At 51.0% G+C, this 16,847-nt stretch overlaps 1 protein-coding gene across 1 annotated transcript in view; it reads right to left on the bottom strand.

Annotated features, from left to right (window-relative positions):
* Positions 1–10,346: 10,346 nt before the first annotated feature.
* LOC144717900 (serine/threonine-protein kinase 3-like) overlaps positions 10,347–16,847 on the bottom strand; it is a 30,169-nt gene continuing 23,668 nt past the window's right edge. Inside the window, exons 3-4 of the mRNA XM_078593681.1 lie at positions 14,973–15,101; positions 10,347–11,127 (exon numbers count right to left, since the gene is read on the bottom strand). Coding sequence (XP_078449807.1) covers positions 10,845–11,127; positions 14,973–15,101 — 412 coding nt within the window. The 3' untranslated portion in view covers positions 10,347–10,844. The remainder of the gene's footprint in view (positions 11,128–14,972; positions 15,102–16,847) is intronic.

Raw genomic sequence — 16,847 nt, 5'->3', positions numbered from 1 at the left:
GGGATTAATAACGTACAACCATAACCACAATCATGTAAACAGAAATCTATTTTATAGCAATATATTGGGGGGCGGGACATTTTGAGCATATTTGAATTTTATAATTACGGCCTTGAGAAAAGAAACCGGCGGCCTCTGAGGATTGCAAGTCCAGCGTGTTAACCACTCCAGCGATGTGCGGTGTGCGTGCGTGCGTGTACGTTTATACACGCGTGTCGGGGAGTGGTAGTGTAGTGGTTAGCGTGCTGCGCTATGAACCCCGTGACACGAGTTTGATTCCCGCTCACAGTCAACACATCGGTGACGAATGTTTGAACCGGTCCTGTGTCTCTTGAGTACCCGGTGCGTTGTGTAAACATCAGCACTGGGGAGACAAAAGTGGCCGGGCCTGACGCTGGCCACCCACCACCCATTCGTGCGCCGTGCCGGCCTTAATTTCTGCTCGCTAACAGCACGTGATCTCACGGTCCATTAAATGTTATCGGAAGATCTTTGTATCTATTTATATCAGATTTGTTCCGCAGATGCACTTTGAGCAGGCGCATTTAGAATATATTCTTTCTCTGGTCATAACAAAAACGAAAACTATGAACATTTTTATTTTATTTTACGAGGTAAGGCCCACTGAGCAAAAGAGCTCTTTTATCAAAAATGACCTGGATACAAATGATAGCTCAACGAAGAGGCTTATCGTGTGGAAACTTAAAGCAGCCAAATGCGCTCGAACGCACGTTGACTCTAAATGTGGAGCGGAAAAAACCGGAGGCCCCGGAGAAAAATGCCACGCGATCACGACGAGAACATGCCAACTCCAAACACACAGCAAGCGTCAGGGCTGCGATCAAACTCACGAATCCCTGCATACCCGGCGAGGGATTTAACATCGCGGGAAGGGGGATGTTGTTGGATCTGCGGCAGTTTTGCGGTGTTGGCACTTCAGTATGCGGAAGACCCACAGCGAGCCGAGCCTGATACCGCAATTACCAGAGCATCGAGCCCATGGCATGAGCTCACCGCGCAGACGCACGGCTACTCAAGCAAACAAACAGCAAAGCACCCGCTTGCCAGCAGTCGCGCACACACGCAAAAGACAAAGATCTCCCAGTGTAGCATGTAATAGACTGCTGGGCAAAGTGCCGTTAGCGAGCACCAAATGAAGGCGGCACGGCACACGAAGGCGTGGGTAGCCAGCAACCACGCCCGGTCGCCTTTGTCTCTCCAGTGACGATGTTTACACAGGTACTCGTTTAGGGCTGAGTCGACCTAGGGGAGGTCCAGGACCGGTTCAGATAATCGTCACTGGCGTTGGCCGTGAGCGGGAATCGAACTCGGGTCGCCGGGTTTGTGGCGCAGCGTAGCGCTAACCGCTGCACACAGATGCGCGCTCACACACAACCGCCAATGTTTCGTTTAAACAAATAGTGATTAAGAATAAATAATTTGTACGCTTCGTGGTTTAATACGCCGAGATACGTACGTGCAAACATTTCTTCCCATCAATTTTGCCCATGTTGTATTTATTGGAGATGTGTCTGTGTGTGTCTCTCTGTATGTGTGTACGTCTGTGTGTGTGTATGTGTGTGTGTCTTTGTCCGACAAAACAACCCCCTACCTCCTCGCGGTGCCGGACGGGCAACGCTGTCGTGGACAATGCTGTGGGGGGGATGGCCAATGCCGAATGGCCTCTCCCCTCATGGCGTCTGTGACCACCACAGTGGCTAAACGGGGGCTCTGGACGGGTGCAAGGGGCTGGTAACCCCTCCACCTTCAATAAATTACCACTAAACCACGACTGAAATATTTAACTAATAAGCTTGTGCCGGAGGCCCCGGGGGGACAGGCGTCTATGACGTCTCCTGGCCAAACTCCGAGTGGGAAGCCTGTGTAGATTCAATGGTAATACGTTGTCTCAGAGTGTTTACACAACCGTCGGTCCTGGCCTCCCCTAGGTCGACTCAGCCTCAAATGAGTACCTGGTGCGGTGTGTAAAATCATCGCCACTGGGGATACAAAGGCGGCCGGGCGTGGTGTTGGCCACTCACCCCCTCGTGTGCTGTGTCGGCCTACATAGGTCCTCGCTAACAGCACTTGCTTGCCCCAACAGTATGCTAAGGCTATCGGGAGATCTTTGTCTTTGTCTTAACTAACAGCCATCTTATGAATATCATTGATGAAATTAATATTACGCACGAAAATAAATACGGATGTTTGTATCATGATAACACAATCATAACAACACAATGTCTCGCACAGTTATTTCATAGGAGACCGCACAAAAATTAAAAAGCGCCGTTACCCAAAGCGTTGCCTATTGTATATATGTTTTCCTTTGAAGCAATATTCTTGACGAATATGTTGAGTTTTGTTACCAAGTAAAACTTTTTTTTTCTTTTACCATTGAAGTCCCACTGAGCTATATAGCTCTTTTCAGAAGCGACCTGGCCACAAATGATAGCTCAACCAAGCGGCTTATTATCACGTGGAAATGTATAGCAGCCAAATACGCTAAACGCACGTTTCTCAATGTGAAGGGAAAACCCGGAGGACTCAGAGAGAAACAAAAATCCACGCAAGCACGGACGGAGTGAGGTGCAAACTCCAAATACACAGCAGCAGGCGTCAGGATTGGGATCGCACCCACGACCTCCTGCGTACCAGGCGAGGGAGTTAACATCTCACAACCGCGGTGCTCTCTCGCCGCTGGTAACTAACAATTTTTCCCGTGAGAATTAGTTTTTTATATTTGTATTGAAGATTGCAAATAGCGAGACTCCAGCCCCAAGTGCCACACCTCAGCCCTCGCTCTGTGATCCCCTGAGTCCTGGCTGCTTCCAATGTTGATTTTGTTGTTGTTGTTGTTATTGTTGTTGTACCCACCACAAAAGTATATCACCTCTGGTGGCAGTAGCTCTCTCGCTACATTTCCTCTTGCCTCGGCAGTCCGCCTGCTGTATTGTTTCACCTGAGGACGATGGCTTGTGTTGCTATCGAAACGTCGTGATCTATTCTGTTTCTACCTACGTGACTTTAGCGAAAGACTCAAAGCGTATGGATTCCTGCAGTCACGAAAGCTTAAAATCGAGATTGTTGTTGTTATTGTTGTTTTGATTTAAAGCTTTCGTGACTGCAGGGATTCATATTATTGATTATTTCGGTAAAGTCACGTAGAAGAAAAATGTATAAAATAATAAAAAATATAAAACAATAAAAATTCTCACGACGTTTCGACTGCAACACAAGCAATCATCATCAGGTGTGAAATCTACAGAAATATTATTTTTTATATTTATATTACTTTATTATTTCACTTCTACGTGACTTCACCGAAAGAACCAAGAATATGTTATTGTTGTAATTGTTGTTGTTATTGTTGTCGTTGCTTGTACCCGTTCAGTGTGCTGAAAGGGCTCAGCGGTTCTCCACCGAGGTTCCACTGACCTTGATTGAAACGTAGTGACGCTCGTAAATATTCCGCTCCACACAACTGGACGCGTTCCATCAATTTAGCTGAATGATGAACGAATATATAAAAAAAACTAATTCGGTCAACTCTAGATTGTCTGCCGTAACGGTAGACAGCGAGATAGGAGGTGGCCCGATAAAAATATAAATTATAATGCAAAACATAGGTACATGTGGCTATTAACGCACACGTGATATGGGCACAGTAAAACAGTGTGACACACCTCTGCCTGTATCGCTTCTTGAAGTAGTCACGTGGGCGTCGGGGTCGCTGACCTCTTGACGAGGGAAGAGCAGATAATGATTAGCAAGCCACGTGCTCGACACGTCTGCTCTGCGGTTGGGGTACAACCGAGGGTGGAGAGTTCACGAGGAAGAGCGAGTTGGCTATTGAGTGAGCGCATCACACACCGGTGTGACTAAGTTCGCAGAGTAAGGGGCACGGATAGGCGCGGTTCATCCGGCTGTCCGGACCATCAGCCCATGGATGAGAATCTTTATTTATAACTGGAGGAATCCGATGAGCTATAAAGCTCTATTAGACAGATTTCCCAGTAGGGCAATCGAGAGCTCGCTGTGTTTAAAACATACGTGAAAAAAAAAGAAGGGGATAAAAACCTAAATACATTTTTTTTTCTATAAACAACGCTGCAGCACCTTCAGGCAGACGTTAGGCAGAAGTTGGGCAGACGTTATACAGCACCACGCGCTCGGCGTTGATCGATGAGATTTGGCAGGAGCTTATCGACGCGCCTGCCACCACCGCCGCTGTTGTTGTTGCTGTTGTTGTTGTTTTCACATTTGGTGCGATTGCCACCCCGCAAGAGGTTATTGCAGCCGCGGCGTTTGTGCAGTCACCGCGTCGGTTTTGGAAAAACTAAAAAAAAATTTCGCACGGCAGCCCGCAACAGGTACACACAACCCCGGTCCAAGCCTCGGGGCCATCCGCGGCTGAGATCTCCATCAGCGGGAAAGCGACAGGATCGACTCGCGCCTCGTGATTATTTTCACAAGAACATTTCTCACCCACCCCGACCCAACGCTACCCCCCCCCCCCAACTCTCACCCAACTCCACCAACGAACGTTCCAGGAATAGACTCGAGACGCATCATCTTCTCGGTACGAGTTCCCCCCACCTACCCCCACCACCACCACCCCATCCGCCTCGTGGGGATATGCAGCGCTCGCTTCGCTTGATTTTTCGAAGAAACGTCGTGGTAGGCGCCCCCGGGGCGCGCTAAAGCGAACACGGAGCCGTCCTCTCGGCGCTCGAGATGAGTACCTGCAGGGACGCAGCTGCAGTCCTTCACGAGAACTAGCGGGCGTCATTGAGCAAACAACTCCTGGGGGTTTGTTGCAACTCAATTAAAGAGGAATGCCGCCGCACGCAGCGAGCGAGCGAGCGCTGTCACGCGTACGGGATATGAACCTTTTAAAAAATATATATATTTCGCGCGTGCTTCTGCACAAGACGAGAAACACCGCCCCGTGAGCTTTTCGGCCGAGAATGTTTACCAAACAACGAGCGGGGTGGGGGGGGGCTTTTAAAATCGAGCCCGCAGATTATAATTATCGCTGCGCCACCGCCATTAATTTTGAACGTGGAGTTTAGAGCGGAGGTTATTTTCGCAAACGTGCACGCGCGTGCCCCCCTCCCATCTTGATAAAAGCCTGCCAGCGGACGTCATCGTTCGGGGCTGCTCGCTCTTGGGGGGCTGGCGCGACACCGATTCACAATTAGCCACATTCTGCGTTCAGAGTGCTTCATGTCAGAGAGGGCTGTTGCGAGCTAGCCGCAGTTCGCCGGCTGAAAGAGATGCGCAAGTTTGTGAACCCTTACCCATTCCGATGACGTGCGCGCACGTTCTTTTCGATGATATCATCTTTAGCGGTACGTCTTCAGGTCGGGGAGACGTTACCGAGGCTCCCACAAGGCCATGCGGGAAGGCGTGCGGCGCAGTTTGACGGCAGCTATCATAGGGTGCGGGTCGTGTCGCTACAGTTCTCTGTGGTGAGAACAATGTCTACGCCTCTCTAAATAAAATTTACGCTAAAGCACTCAGTCCCGTGTGTTCATATACCTTGCCTGGTATGCAGGAAGTCGTGGTTTTAATCCCGATCCAGACCGTGACGCCTGTATATTTGGAGTTTGCATGTTCTCCCCGTGGTCGCGTGAATTTTTCTCTGGGTCCTTTGGTTGTTCCCTCCACAATTTAGAATCGACATCTCGCGTCTAGAACATTTTGCTGCTGTACATTTCCACACGATGAGCATCTTCGTCGAGGAGATCATTTGTGGCCAGGTCGCTTCTGAAAAAGAGCTATACAGCTCATTGGGCCTTACCTGGTAAAATAAAAAAAAAATGTATTTGCTCTCAGCGGTGGCTGAGCTTTTGATTCGGTTGTGTAAAACAGGGGACGTTGCAAGGACCTCACGGGACCGCCCAGTGGCTTTCCGCACACGTTGAGCAAGTATCTGGCTCCCGCACGCGCCGTGTGCCTGCTGGTGCGGAGTGAGCCATGGAAAGTGGACGCAGAAGTGGCCACGGCAGCCCCAGCGTGGCCAAGCGAATGAAGTAAACTCCCATTCTCCCGAGGGCTACGGGAGGAGGAGGAGGGGATGCTGACGACAGCGATCATGAACGAGAGGCTGAACTTGATGGCACCCACAAGACCCCGACGTCCTCGTGGGTGCCCGACCATCGTCGGTATCGCAATAAAAATAAATATCAAAGCATCTCGTTAAATGGAAGCTTGGTCCAAAAAGTCCCGTGACACCTGTGCACATAAAATAACCCGACACAGTGGCATGGGCCCTGGTGCGAGGAATAAAATAGGGCCCTCCACCCCGTGTTCAATTTCCCCTCCAATCCCATGGGTCTCCGGTGCAGTTGCACCGACTGCGCACTCGGCAGCTCCGCCGCTGAACCGGCAATAATGAATCGCGCATTAAGGGCGGACAAATTACACCACGCGCAGCATGCCACGTCCCCTACACGTGCTCGGAGACCTCATTTTGAATGGCCCCAAGCCACCGCCAACTTCTATTTGATGTTGGAAACGTTGCGGCTGAGCCCAGAGGGCCACCGCACGGCCCCCCCCCCCCGCCTGCCGCCCCCACCTTCAACCTGCGCCATTCTCTACGAGAGGGCCCCCCGGGTCGTCTGGGCACGCGGCGCGACGTCTGGGCACGCGGCGGAGAGCCGCTTCGGGAAAAGCGCGCCTCTCGCACGCGCGGCGGCGGTCCTCGTCATCTCGGGACCGTGTCCAAGAAGCACCGCCCGTCTGCCGCGTGGCGGCGGGGACGATCTTTTGGCCGTAACAGGTTTGTGAAAACGGATTCGGCCGCGATCGTTTCGCCTTGTCATGCCGCCAGCTCATACCAGCCGCGGCCAAGAGGCAGAGCACGTGGCGAGCTCGTGCCAGGGCCCCATTTTTTATTTCCGCGGTTTTGGCGAGCGGCGTGGAAGGGAGGGTGCGGTGGGGTGGGGTGGTAGTGGGGGGGGCATTCTCTCCTTTGACAAAAATGTTCTGTAGATGGTCCGATGGAGCCCGGCACACGGCCGCATCGAAGACGGCTAAGAAGACGTCGGTGATTACCGGGCTTGGACCAGAAGCCAGGCGGACGTGTTTCCTTCGCGGGAGGTTGGGCGAAGTAGTCTCCGGCTGAGCGAGGTTGTCGCTGTGATGCATGTGCGTGTGCACGTTGAACTTCTTTCGCGCCGTACCAAGCCGACCGTGCTAAACGAAGGTGCGGGGGGAAGGGCAACACAACTGCGCGTTCCTGGCTAGGTGTGCGCGTAATGTACCGCGACGCGTTCGTGCGCGAAGTTAAACAACTCGTGGTTGGCAGAAGGGGCTGAAAATATTTCGCCACGACCACCACCAACAACCACCACCACCAACAACTACAACAGGAGATATCGCCACTGGGCACTAACCGACAGTGATGTCACCACGGCGCCGGCTCGCTGTCCTTTGAGGCCAGTGCGTTATTAGCAAACACCGCTCAAAATGTTTATTTTTGGTGTTTGAACATTTTAACAACCGTTTTATTGCCAGAAAGGGCAAAAACCTATTCTTATTTTTGTTCAACACTTGCCCTATAATTGAGAACGTTTATTTTGGCAGTATTCCTCTTGAGCAGCGACAGAGATGACCAAGCAGGGGACCGTGAGTTATACTGGTAGGAACCTCCTGGTTACACCAGCCCACAGGGGATTATTGTGTCCATCCGTCCGTCGTGCATCCAAAAATAGGAGGGGTGGGGCTGGGTGGAGAGGAGAGGGTGGGGAGGGGCTGGGTGGGGAAAGTGCGGAGGGTGGGGAGGGGCTGGGTGGGGAGGCTGGGGCGGCGGGGGGTGGGAAGGGTGGGGCTGGGTGGGGAGGGGCTGGTCACCCCGTGGTGCCCTTATAAAACTCAACGTTTGACCTACTCACGCCGGCTTGTGCCCGCCCTCACAGTCGGCCATATTTGCGGAATACACCACGCCGCCGTTGACCCTGGCCATTGACAGAGCAACCCAACGTTCCTACCAGCTCCCTCCGCAGGAATGTGTTTGTTGATGGTGTCTTTTTAACGACGGGCCTCCTTGAAAAGTCTGAAATTTTGACAAAACGCTCCGCACTGTTTATGGCTTTCAATTACGTTTCTTTTTTCCCATTTTTACTGGAAGAAAAAAAGCTAAACATTTTTTTAACGCGAAACGACGAAAACACATGTTTCCGCATATTCATCGCTTAGCTGGTGTGAGCAGCGGGGCGTGCGCGTATTGTTCTCAACACTCGCTGTAGTTACTGCGTCAGAGTGAAACAACGTTCGATCGTGTGCAAGTGGCATTTTTTTCTTGTTTCGAACTGGAAACCGATGTCAAAAAATGAAACATCTGCCAAAGTAAACCGAATCATAAACTGGAGCAAATGTTTCTGCCCTGAGCTCTGCCCTTGGCGATCGCAGTCGCGATGATATCTTGACAATCGAAGTCGCAAGACCTTGGTAATCGCAGTCACGATACCTTAGTAATTGCGGTCGCGTTACCTTGGCAATCGAAGTCGCGTTACCTTGGCAATCGAAGTCGTGATAGGTTGCCAATTGCGATAGTTTTCCAATCGTGAAACCTGGGCAATCGGAATATATTGGCAATCGCGGTCGCGATACCTTCGCCTTCACAGGATACGCATCCTCAAACATTTTGACATTCGAGAATGCAGCAAAATCTACCGGCCGTACAACGCGCGCAAAAAAAAATTCCTTTCAGCACGAGTCAAGGAGGTTTCAACTTCCAAAAAAAGTAATACATTTGTAAGGAACACTATGTTACTTTCAATCACACAGCACTGTATTTGACAGATTTCTTTTTTTTAAAGCTCTATCAAAACGCGGTATTTTCATGGCCTCCAAAAAAAGACGCAACATGCACTGGCTTTAATCCACCTGGCCAAATAATGCATTATTGTTCGATAAAAATAATACTTTCCAACCCAATTACACACGCGCGCGCACGCTCGAGTGCTAACTACAGTCTCACGTGCCCCTTTTTCCCTATTTTGGAAACGGCCTGCGCATGCCCTTGTATAGACTCTACAGAGCCACGCGCCACCACCCGGCAGACGCGACGCTCATCCGCACGTGACACCGCGATGACACGCGCCCAAATCAGCGAGTGCATCGGCGCCAGGAAGCACTCGAGAAACGCTGCGATTTAGTAGCCAAAATTGTGGATAATTGTCACATTTGTGGCTGTGTCACCAACGCAACACAAACGTTCGTGGTCCTTGCGAGTAGCATCGAGGAACTGCCTGTAGATGTCCCAATAGAGCTGTAAGGTCAGTTCAACGTGAAGGCTTTCGCGACCAATATTATCCATGGGAGGTTTATTTTTTTATTAGATCGCGTAAATAACGACGCATTTATATTTACGCGATTTAACCGAGTTTAGCGAATGCTTTTACGAGCTGTAAGATGGTCCGTATTTAACGGCGTGTACATGTCAGGGTGTGTACGTGCGTGCGTAGGTATTTATGTGCACGTAGCCTGGCACAAGCGGCCCCGCTGAGGTCACCGCCACTTAGTGGCGAATGGCGGTTGTTGTTGTCATGTGGAGAGCGGTAGCGTCGTGGTTAGTGCACTGCGTTCTGTAAGGCGGTGGTCTGAGTTCTATTCGTGGCCATGGCTAACATTAGTGCTGATTATTTCAACCGATCCTGGATCTCCACTTAGGTCGTCTTAGCTTTAAATGAGTACCTGGTGCAGTGTTTCAATTTCAGCACTGGGAAGACAAAGGTGGTCAGGTGTAGTGCTGACCACACAACTCCATTGTACGTCCATGGCCTCAATAGGTGCTCACCAACATCACTTGGCCCAATAAATCGTGTGGCTATAAGTGAGGTCTGTATTCATGCACAACATGAGCGCACGTTATGCGTTTCGTATTTAAAAGCTAAAGGTACAGCCCCGCAATTGCTGCTCACTACCCCTGTTGGTGGAAGGGGCACGACGAGAGAAACCCTCTATGGAGAGTCCCTTTAGAGGGTCTTTGGCCTCCTCTTCCATGCTGCCGAGACGTCTTGTTTAACATCTGTGTAAAATTTGTGTGTGTGTACATAGCCACGCAGATGAATAATTGCATTACATTTCAGTCAAATTGGACGCATTCTGCTTGGTTAAAGCCAATCAGTGAGTGCATTGTTGGCGTGGCGTCGCCCGCCGACGTATTTAAACCGCTCTTTGTCGACTTCCAAAAAAACCGTGCGGTTTAAACCCCCCCCCCCTTACCCTCTCCGGCAGCTCGTAGACGTGATAAATTGCAACTGAATGCCCTGGACGTGATAAATTGCCACTAAAGGGCCACGTGGTCCGCTGATCAACTGTGGTGGTGCCATATTCTTAGGTTTTTTCGGTAAAGTCACGTAGGTAAAAAATTCAAATTAATAAAAGTAAAATAAAGATAAAATAAAAATCACGACCTTTCGGAGGCAACACAAGCTTCCGTCTTCAGGTGGAACCGTCACAGCACGATAGCTGTATCAAGTGTGTGTTTACCTACGTGACTTTACCGATAAAACCTAAGAATATGAATCCTTGCAGTTACGCAAGCTTCAAATCTAGAATGTGGTGGTACCCATTGACACTGCTGGGTGGACAGAGGCGGGGTGATGGTGGGGGAGGCGGGGATAACAACTTGAACCCGTGACCTCTCGATTGCAAGTTCAGCGCGCCAGCCATTCCATCACGGTGGCTCCCACCGTTATTGTAACCTGCCCGTCATTGTAACCTCACCGTTATTGCCACCTCACCGTCATTGTAACCTGCCCGTTATTGTAACCTCACCGTTATTGTAACCTCACCGTCATTGTAACCTGCCCGTTATTGTAACCTCACCGTTATTGTAACCTCACCGTCATTTTAACTCGACCGTCATTGTAACCGACCAAGATGACGGCGCCGTCACCGTGGCCCCAAGCCGCCAGTGACTTCGCCGCCACGGCGAAACTGATTGTCGCGCGGCCGTCGGGAACAACTGCCGGGGATTGCAAAGAGGCCCGACTTGCCGTCTTGTTCCGCAGGCGGATGATGTCGGAGACGGAGCCGGCCCCGCAGAACTCCATCACGATCCACAGGTCCGTGTCCTTGAAGTAGCTCCCGTAGTACTTCACCACGTAGGGGCTGCAACGTAGGACACGTGCGCGCCCGTGCGCGCTCAACGGTTACCTTGCCGTGGCGTAGAAACGACGTCAACAACTAAGGGGGTGCGACAATCGGTCAAGTTGGACACTAATATTTGATTTTCTTTGGTTTGTATTTGTCAATCGTGATGAACTAAAATCCATATAAATTACATTTGAAAGTGTCATCAGAATTGTAAACTTTCCATGTTCATTATGATCCAAATTCAATCTGATTTTTGGAGAACCCCTAACTTTTATGCATGAATCAAGGGAAGCTCTTGAGCTACTTTGGGCCGTAAACATGTGCTTACTTAGCTTATGCCTCGTACCTCCACTGGAGTTAAGCAAACAAAGCAACCCACTGGAGTTGGTGGTAGCCTCACATTTGCCCTTTACCGGTTCGCACCCCTTTGCCGATCACGGAGCCACATGGCCGCATGAGCTAGGCGGCAGGCAAAGCCGTGGCGTAGCGGCTACATTATCAGCTCAGGGAGTGTGTCAATCGGTCGGATGAGGCCCCAATATTTGATTTGTCTCACACGGCCGCACCCAGGCTATTCTATATCGCGGCTCCTCTTGCCCTAATCACACCGTTACGCTCACGGTCTCGAACATTTAACGCTGTAGGGGCGCTCAGTCTTCTTTTCAACACTGTTGTTGAAAACACATCTCGTGGCGGTTGTCAATGGGGACCCAACTTGAACTTGGCCAACCAGGGTGGGGTGAGCCCCAGGCACCCCATGACCCCATGCTCGTCACGCTACCGGTGCCTCGTGTGGCAACCCCCAACCGCGCAGTGGCTGTGCTCATCCAGCAGTGGAACCACGACAGGCCTCTGACGTGTCCACGAGCAATTTACGATAACACGCTTGATGCTCGGTCACGTGATGCCACCCATGCTCATCACAAACGGCGACACTTAAATGAGCTCGCTCAAAGTGGTTTCCCACTCAGACGAGTTCTGCTCACGAACCCGAGTCAGTGGCGGAAATTCCACGTTCTTATGGTGGGGGCGGGAGGGGGGGTGAATTCTCGACATCGCACGACAACTGTTGATAATCCCCACGAAGTGGTAGTCGTTTTTCAATGCCCGAAGGGGGGGTTTGAATTCGACACGTTCTGATTTATCGGGAGTTTCCGTTCAAAAATAGGAGACATCACACGATCGATTAAAATCAGCTAGGTGATGTATCATTTTGTCTCATTTTCCGAAACACAATCGATGCTCGTTCGTAGCTATTTCTGCACACATTCACAGTAGCACCAAGCAAGGCTGTAACCGGTGCCTTCACTGGACAAAATGTGTAAGGCACGCGTGGAAGCATTCGCTAAATAAGCTGGACGAAATCCGTCGAGCGGAGCTTATGCTGACGCGACACTTTCTCACTCCACCATTCTGAATGCATTTATTCAACACCATTTGAAGAACATCCACATTTAAATAATGTTTTTGTGCGTACACGTGTTTTTTGACATGCGGTATAACTTAAACAATAAAAAGATGTGAGCTACAAATTTAACACGTAGGCTTTCGCGACCAATATTGTTCATAATCAACGATTTTTGGGTTTAGATCGCGTTATTTATAAATGTGTCGTAACCCTCCACCACCCGACACGGCCAATCAGTAAAAAAAAAAATGTCACGTTGACAAAAGACAAGATGCATTACAATTCCTTATAAGGGAAACAAGCACTAACTGATTATTAATGTAGCATAATCACAATAGAACACATTCCAAATGATTACTAATCTACAACTCGCATCGTAACAATAGCCTTATTACTAATCAAGTATATAATTACAATAACCCCCCCCCTCAAATCTTTGCACCTGATGAGTTAATGAGTTAATGATGACGTCACCCTGCTGCTGCTCTATATAAGAACGGGAGACACAGCAGAGCCTCACCATTCTGGCGAATTGCCCGATGATGCTGGATGCAATTACCAGCGAAACGTCGTACTCAAATTGTAAATGTTGTGGTTTCACGCTTCAACACACCGGTGGGCTAAAGCAGTGAACTATTTGTCTTTTGTCAACGTGACACTTTTTTTTTTACTGATTGGCCGTGTCGGGTGGTGGAGGGTTACGACACATTTATAAATAACGCGATCTAAACCCAAAAATCGTTGATTATGAGCTACAAATTTGTTGGGGGGAAAAAAAAGTTTTCATTAAATTCACGGCACCTATTCCTCGAACAAAAACGTGAAGGGAACACCGGGCAATTGCGAGCCGCGCTGTGCCCACTCTGACCCTCAGCTGCTGGATGAGTGCATCCCCACAAAGCGCGGGACGGGGTTGGTGATTGCGAGGGAGGATAGGTGGCATAGAAGTACGGTACGACGATGGATTTCGCGGCACTGCCCTCCGATGCACACAATCTACCCCGCAAAAAAAAATATTTTTCATTACAACTCAATGTGAGCCCGGTACAAAACGCCAATTATAGGACGGAGGTGAGGGTGGGGAGGGGACAGAAACTCCGTGAACGGCGACCCAATTTCGGCACGACAGGGCCCTATGAAGGGGGAAACTTGGGCTCACTGCCCCACCCAGGTGGGAAACACGTGCGGGGGACAAGGAGGTTGACATGGGGAGCGGAAAGGGCTGTGAGACGCACGCATGCGCCGTGTCGCATTGCGTCACCGCTTCCTGCACATCGCGCATCACAACAAAACAAGAACTCAACACGTCCGTCGATAACACCGCAGCCTAAAAATAAAAACATAAAACAAACATCATATAATTGGAGACGTTTCGGGAATGGCTCTTCTTCGTAGCACGTAAGCAGAGAGGCAAGAGAGACAGAGTGGATAGTAGGAGTTGGAAACTTTACACCATGGGGCCTGATGAGCATTACTTTTTAACCCATTCGCATTCCGATGACGTAAGTGTGCGTCATCGGTTCTGTACACGTACATTATCGCAACGGGATCATAAGAAGGTCATGCGGGAGCGCGTGTGGCATAGGGTGCGGTCGTGTCGCTACAGTTCTCTGCGGTGAGTACATTATCTTTAAAAAGAACGGTGCTATGCCTCTCTAGATAAAACGAACGCTAACCGCTTGCACGTTCCGACGTTCTGCAGTGAACGAGGCCCACCCTGCAAGTCGTCTGCGAACAGGAAAGGCTTCAAAATGTTTTCTGATGGACTTATATTTTTAATTGGCACCTGACTAGATACCGAATCGTAGCTGCTGGGTAAATAGACAAACCCTGCACAACATGGACATTGCCTCAAGGATGCAGATCCCCCGTGTAGCCTTAACAGACTGATGGGGGAAAGTGCTGTTAGCGAGTAGCACCTATGAAGGCCGGCACGGCACACGAGGGGACTGGGCGCTCAGCACCACGGCCTGCCGCCATTGTCTCCCCAGTGGCTGAGATGTTTACTACACACCGCACCAGGTAGTCATTTGAGGCTTAGTCGACCTAGGGGATGGCCAGATCCCACATACATACGCATAACACGTACACACGCAAGCACAAAGATAAAGATCCCCTGTATAGCCTTAACAGACTGTAGGGGCAAGTGCTGTTAGCAAGCACCTATGAAGGCCGGAACAGTACACGAACGAGGGGGTGGGTGGCCAGCACCACGCCCGACCTCCTTTGTCTCCCCAGTGGCGATGTTTACACACCGCACCAGGTACTCATTTAAGGCTGAGTCGACCTAGGGGAGGCCCAGGACCGGTTCAGATAATCGTCACTGGTGTTAGCCGTGAGCGGGAATCGAACCCGGGTCGCCAGGTTCATAGCGCAGCGCGCTAACCGCTACACCACCGCTCCCCACGCAAGCACACGCACGCACGCACGCGCACCAACACGCAAGAGTCACCTGTCACACTGCTGCATGATGGAGATCTCCTTGATGATCTCCTGCAGTTCGGACTCGACAGGCACCTGCTTGATGGCCATCACCTGCCCCGACTCCTTGTGGATGGCCTTGTAGACGCTCCCATACGACCTGGACGACGCGGCGGCATCGCGAGGCAGAGACGCACACACACAGAGAGAGAGTGAGAGAGAGAGGAGCTCGCTCCGTCAAGAGGCTTTCCGGCGGCGACCGAGGGATGGGGGTGCGGTGACGGCTCCACGTGGCCTCGTCGAAGGCCGCTGTCGCCTTCGCGCGTGCATGAAAGCGCAGGTAGCGGACGACTTTGCTGGAATTTCTCCGTCGGAGCCGAACAAGCTCTCGTGGACGCGCACTGTTATGCTCATCGCTGCGAGGTTTTTGTAAAATATAGAAATATTTTTTTTTTAATGTCTATTCCCCAGGACGGAGGTGAAATGTTCGTGGTATCTTCATCTGCAAGACTGATGCGGCCGTGCCGGTGCGCTGCTTCGCTCCGCGTACAAATGTACGCACGGCGTGGCAATCGATGTATTGAACTAAAACTATTAAACTATGTTTTCTTTATTTTACCAACTAAGGCTCCAACATAGCTGTTTTTCAGAAGCGATCTGGACACAAATGATCGCTCTACGGAGTGGCTTGTCGCGTGGAAATGTATCGCAGCCAAATACTGCGAAAGTCTAGAAACGCATGTTTAGAAACGCGTGTGTCTAAATGTGGAGGGGAAAACCGGAGGACCCGGAGAAAAATCCACGCGACCACGGGGAGAGAGACACACGCAAACTCCAAATTACACAGGCGTCAGGGTCGGGATCAAACCCACAATCTCCTGCATACCAGGCGAAGCATGTGTGTATGTTGAACTTCTTTCGCACTGTACGTGGCCAACCATGCTAACCCGGCACGCGAACATTCGTTAGTCTCGCGTTCCCGTCTTCGGTTCGTAAAAAAACGCGGCCTTCACGTGAGAGAGTTTGTAAGTTGCCGACAATGGGCGCGTGGAGAGCGCGCGAGAGAGGGTTTCCTTCCAGCCGTCTCCGAAGCTGCAGTGTGGCAGCGATGTGCCACAAATGGTTCAGAGGCGTCGTGAAGCACGGACCCGGGCGTAACAATACCTTGCGAAATTAATTCTCAAGTTCGAAAAGAACGCAACGAGCGTTGTGGTAAGCCCCGGGAAGTGAACGCACCTGCAAGACAGCCGATCGTTCACGTTCGCTCTCTGGTGTGCACAACAACAACAACAACCGCCGTTCACCACTAAGTGGTGGTGACGTCACCACGTCGTAAGTGCCAGGCTAGGTGCACGTTGAGGCCACGCGAAGTGGTCGAACGCCCGCTGGCAGCAGGAGGTCACGGGGCAGACCCAGCAGGTGCCACGGGTCGACTGACTGAGAGGACAACAACAACCGCCATTCGCCACTAAGTGGCGGTGACGTCACCACGTCGCCTGTACCAGGCTAGGTGCACGTTCAGGCCACGCGAAGTGGTCGAACGCCCGCTGGCAGCAGGAGGTCACGGGGCAGACCCAGGTGCTACGGGTCAACTGACTGAGATGACTGGCCCGATGCACACACATAAACATGCACAAAAGACAAATATCCCTCCCCCACTCCCTTTAGCCTAAACAGACTGTTGGGGCTAGAACTGTTCGCTAGCACCTAATGGCTAATGAAGGCACACGAGGGGGTGAGTGATCGGTACCACGCCCGGCCGCCTTTGTCTCCCGAGTAGCGATGTTTACTAAACGCCCCACCAGACGCCCGTTTGAGGCTGCGTCGACCTAGGCCAAGCCCGGTGCCGGGTTCAGATATTCGCGACTGTTCTGGGGTCGTGAGCGGGAATCGAACTCGGGTGGCC

Source organism: Lampetra planeri, chromosome 4, assembly GCF_965212315.1.
Source record: "Lampetra planeri chromosome 4, kcLamPlan1.2.h2, whole genome shotgun sequence".
Lineage (NCBI taxonomy): Eukaryota > Metazoa > Chordata > Hyperoartia > Petromyzontiformes > Petromyzontidae > Lampetra > Lampetra planeri.
The sequence above is the reverse complement of the archived record's forward strand: the minus strand, read 5'-3'. Positions and strand labels throughout refer to the sequence as shown.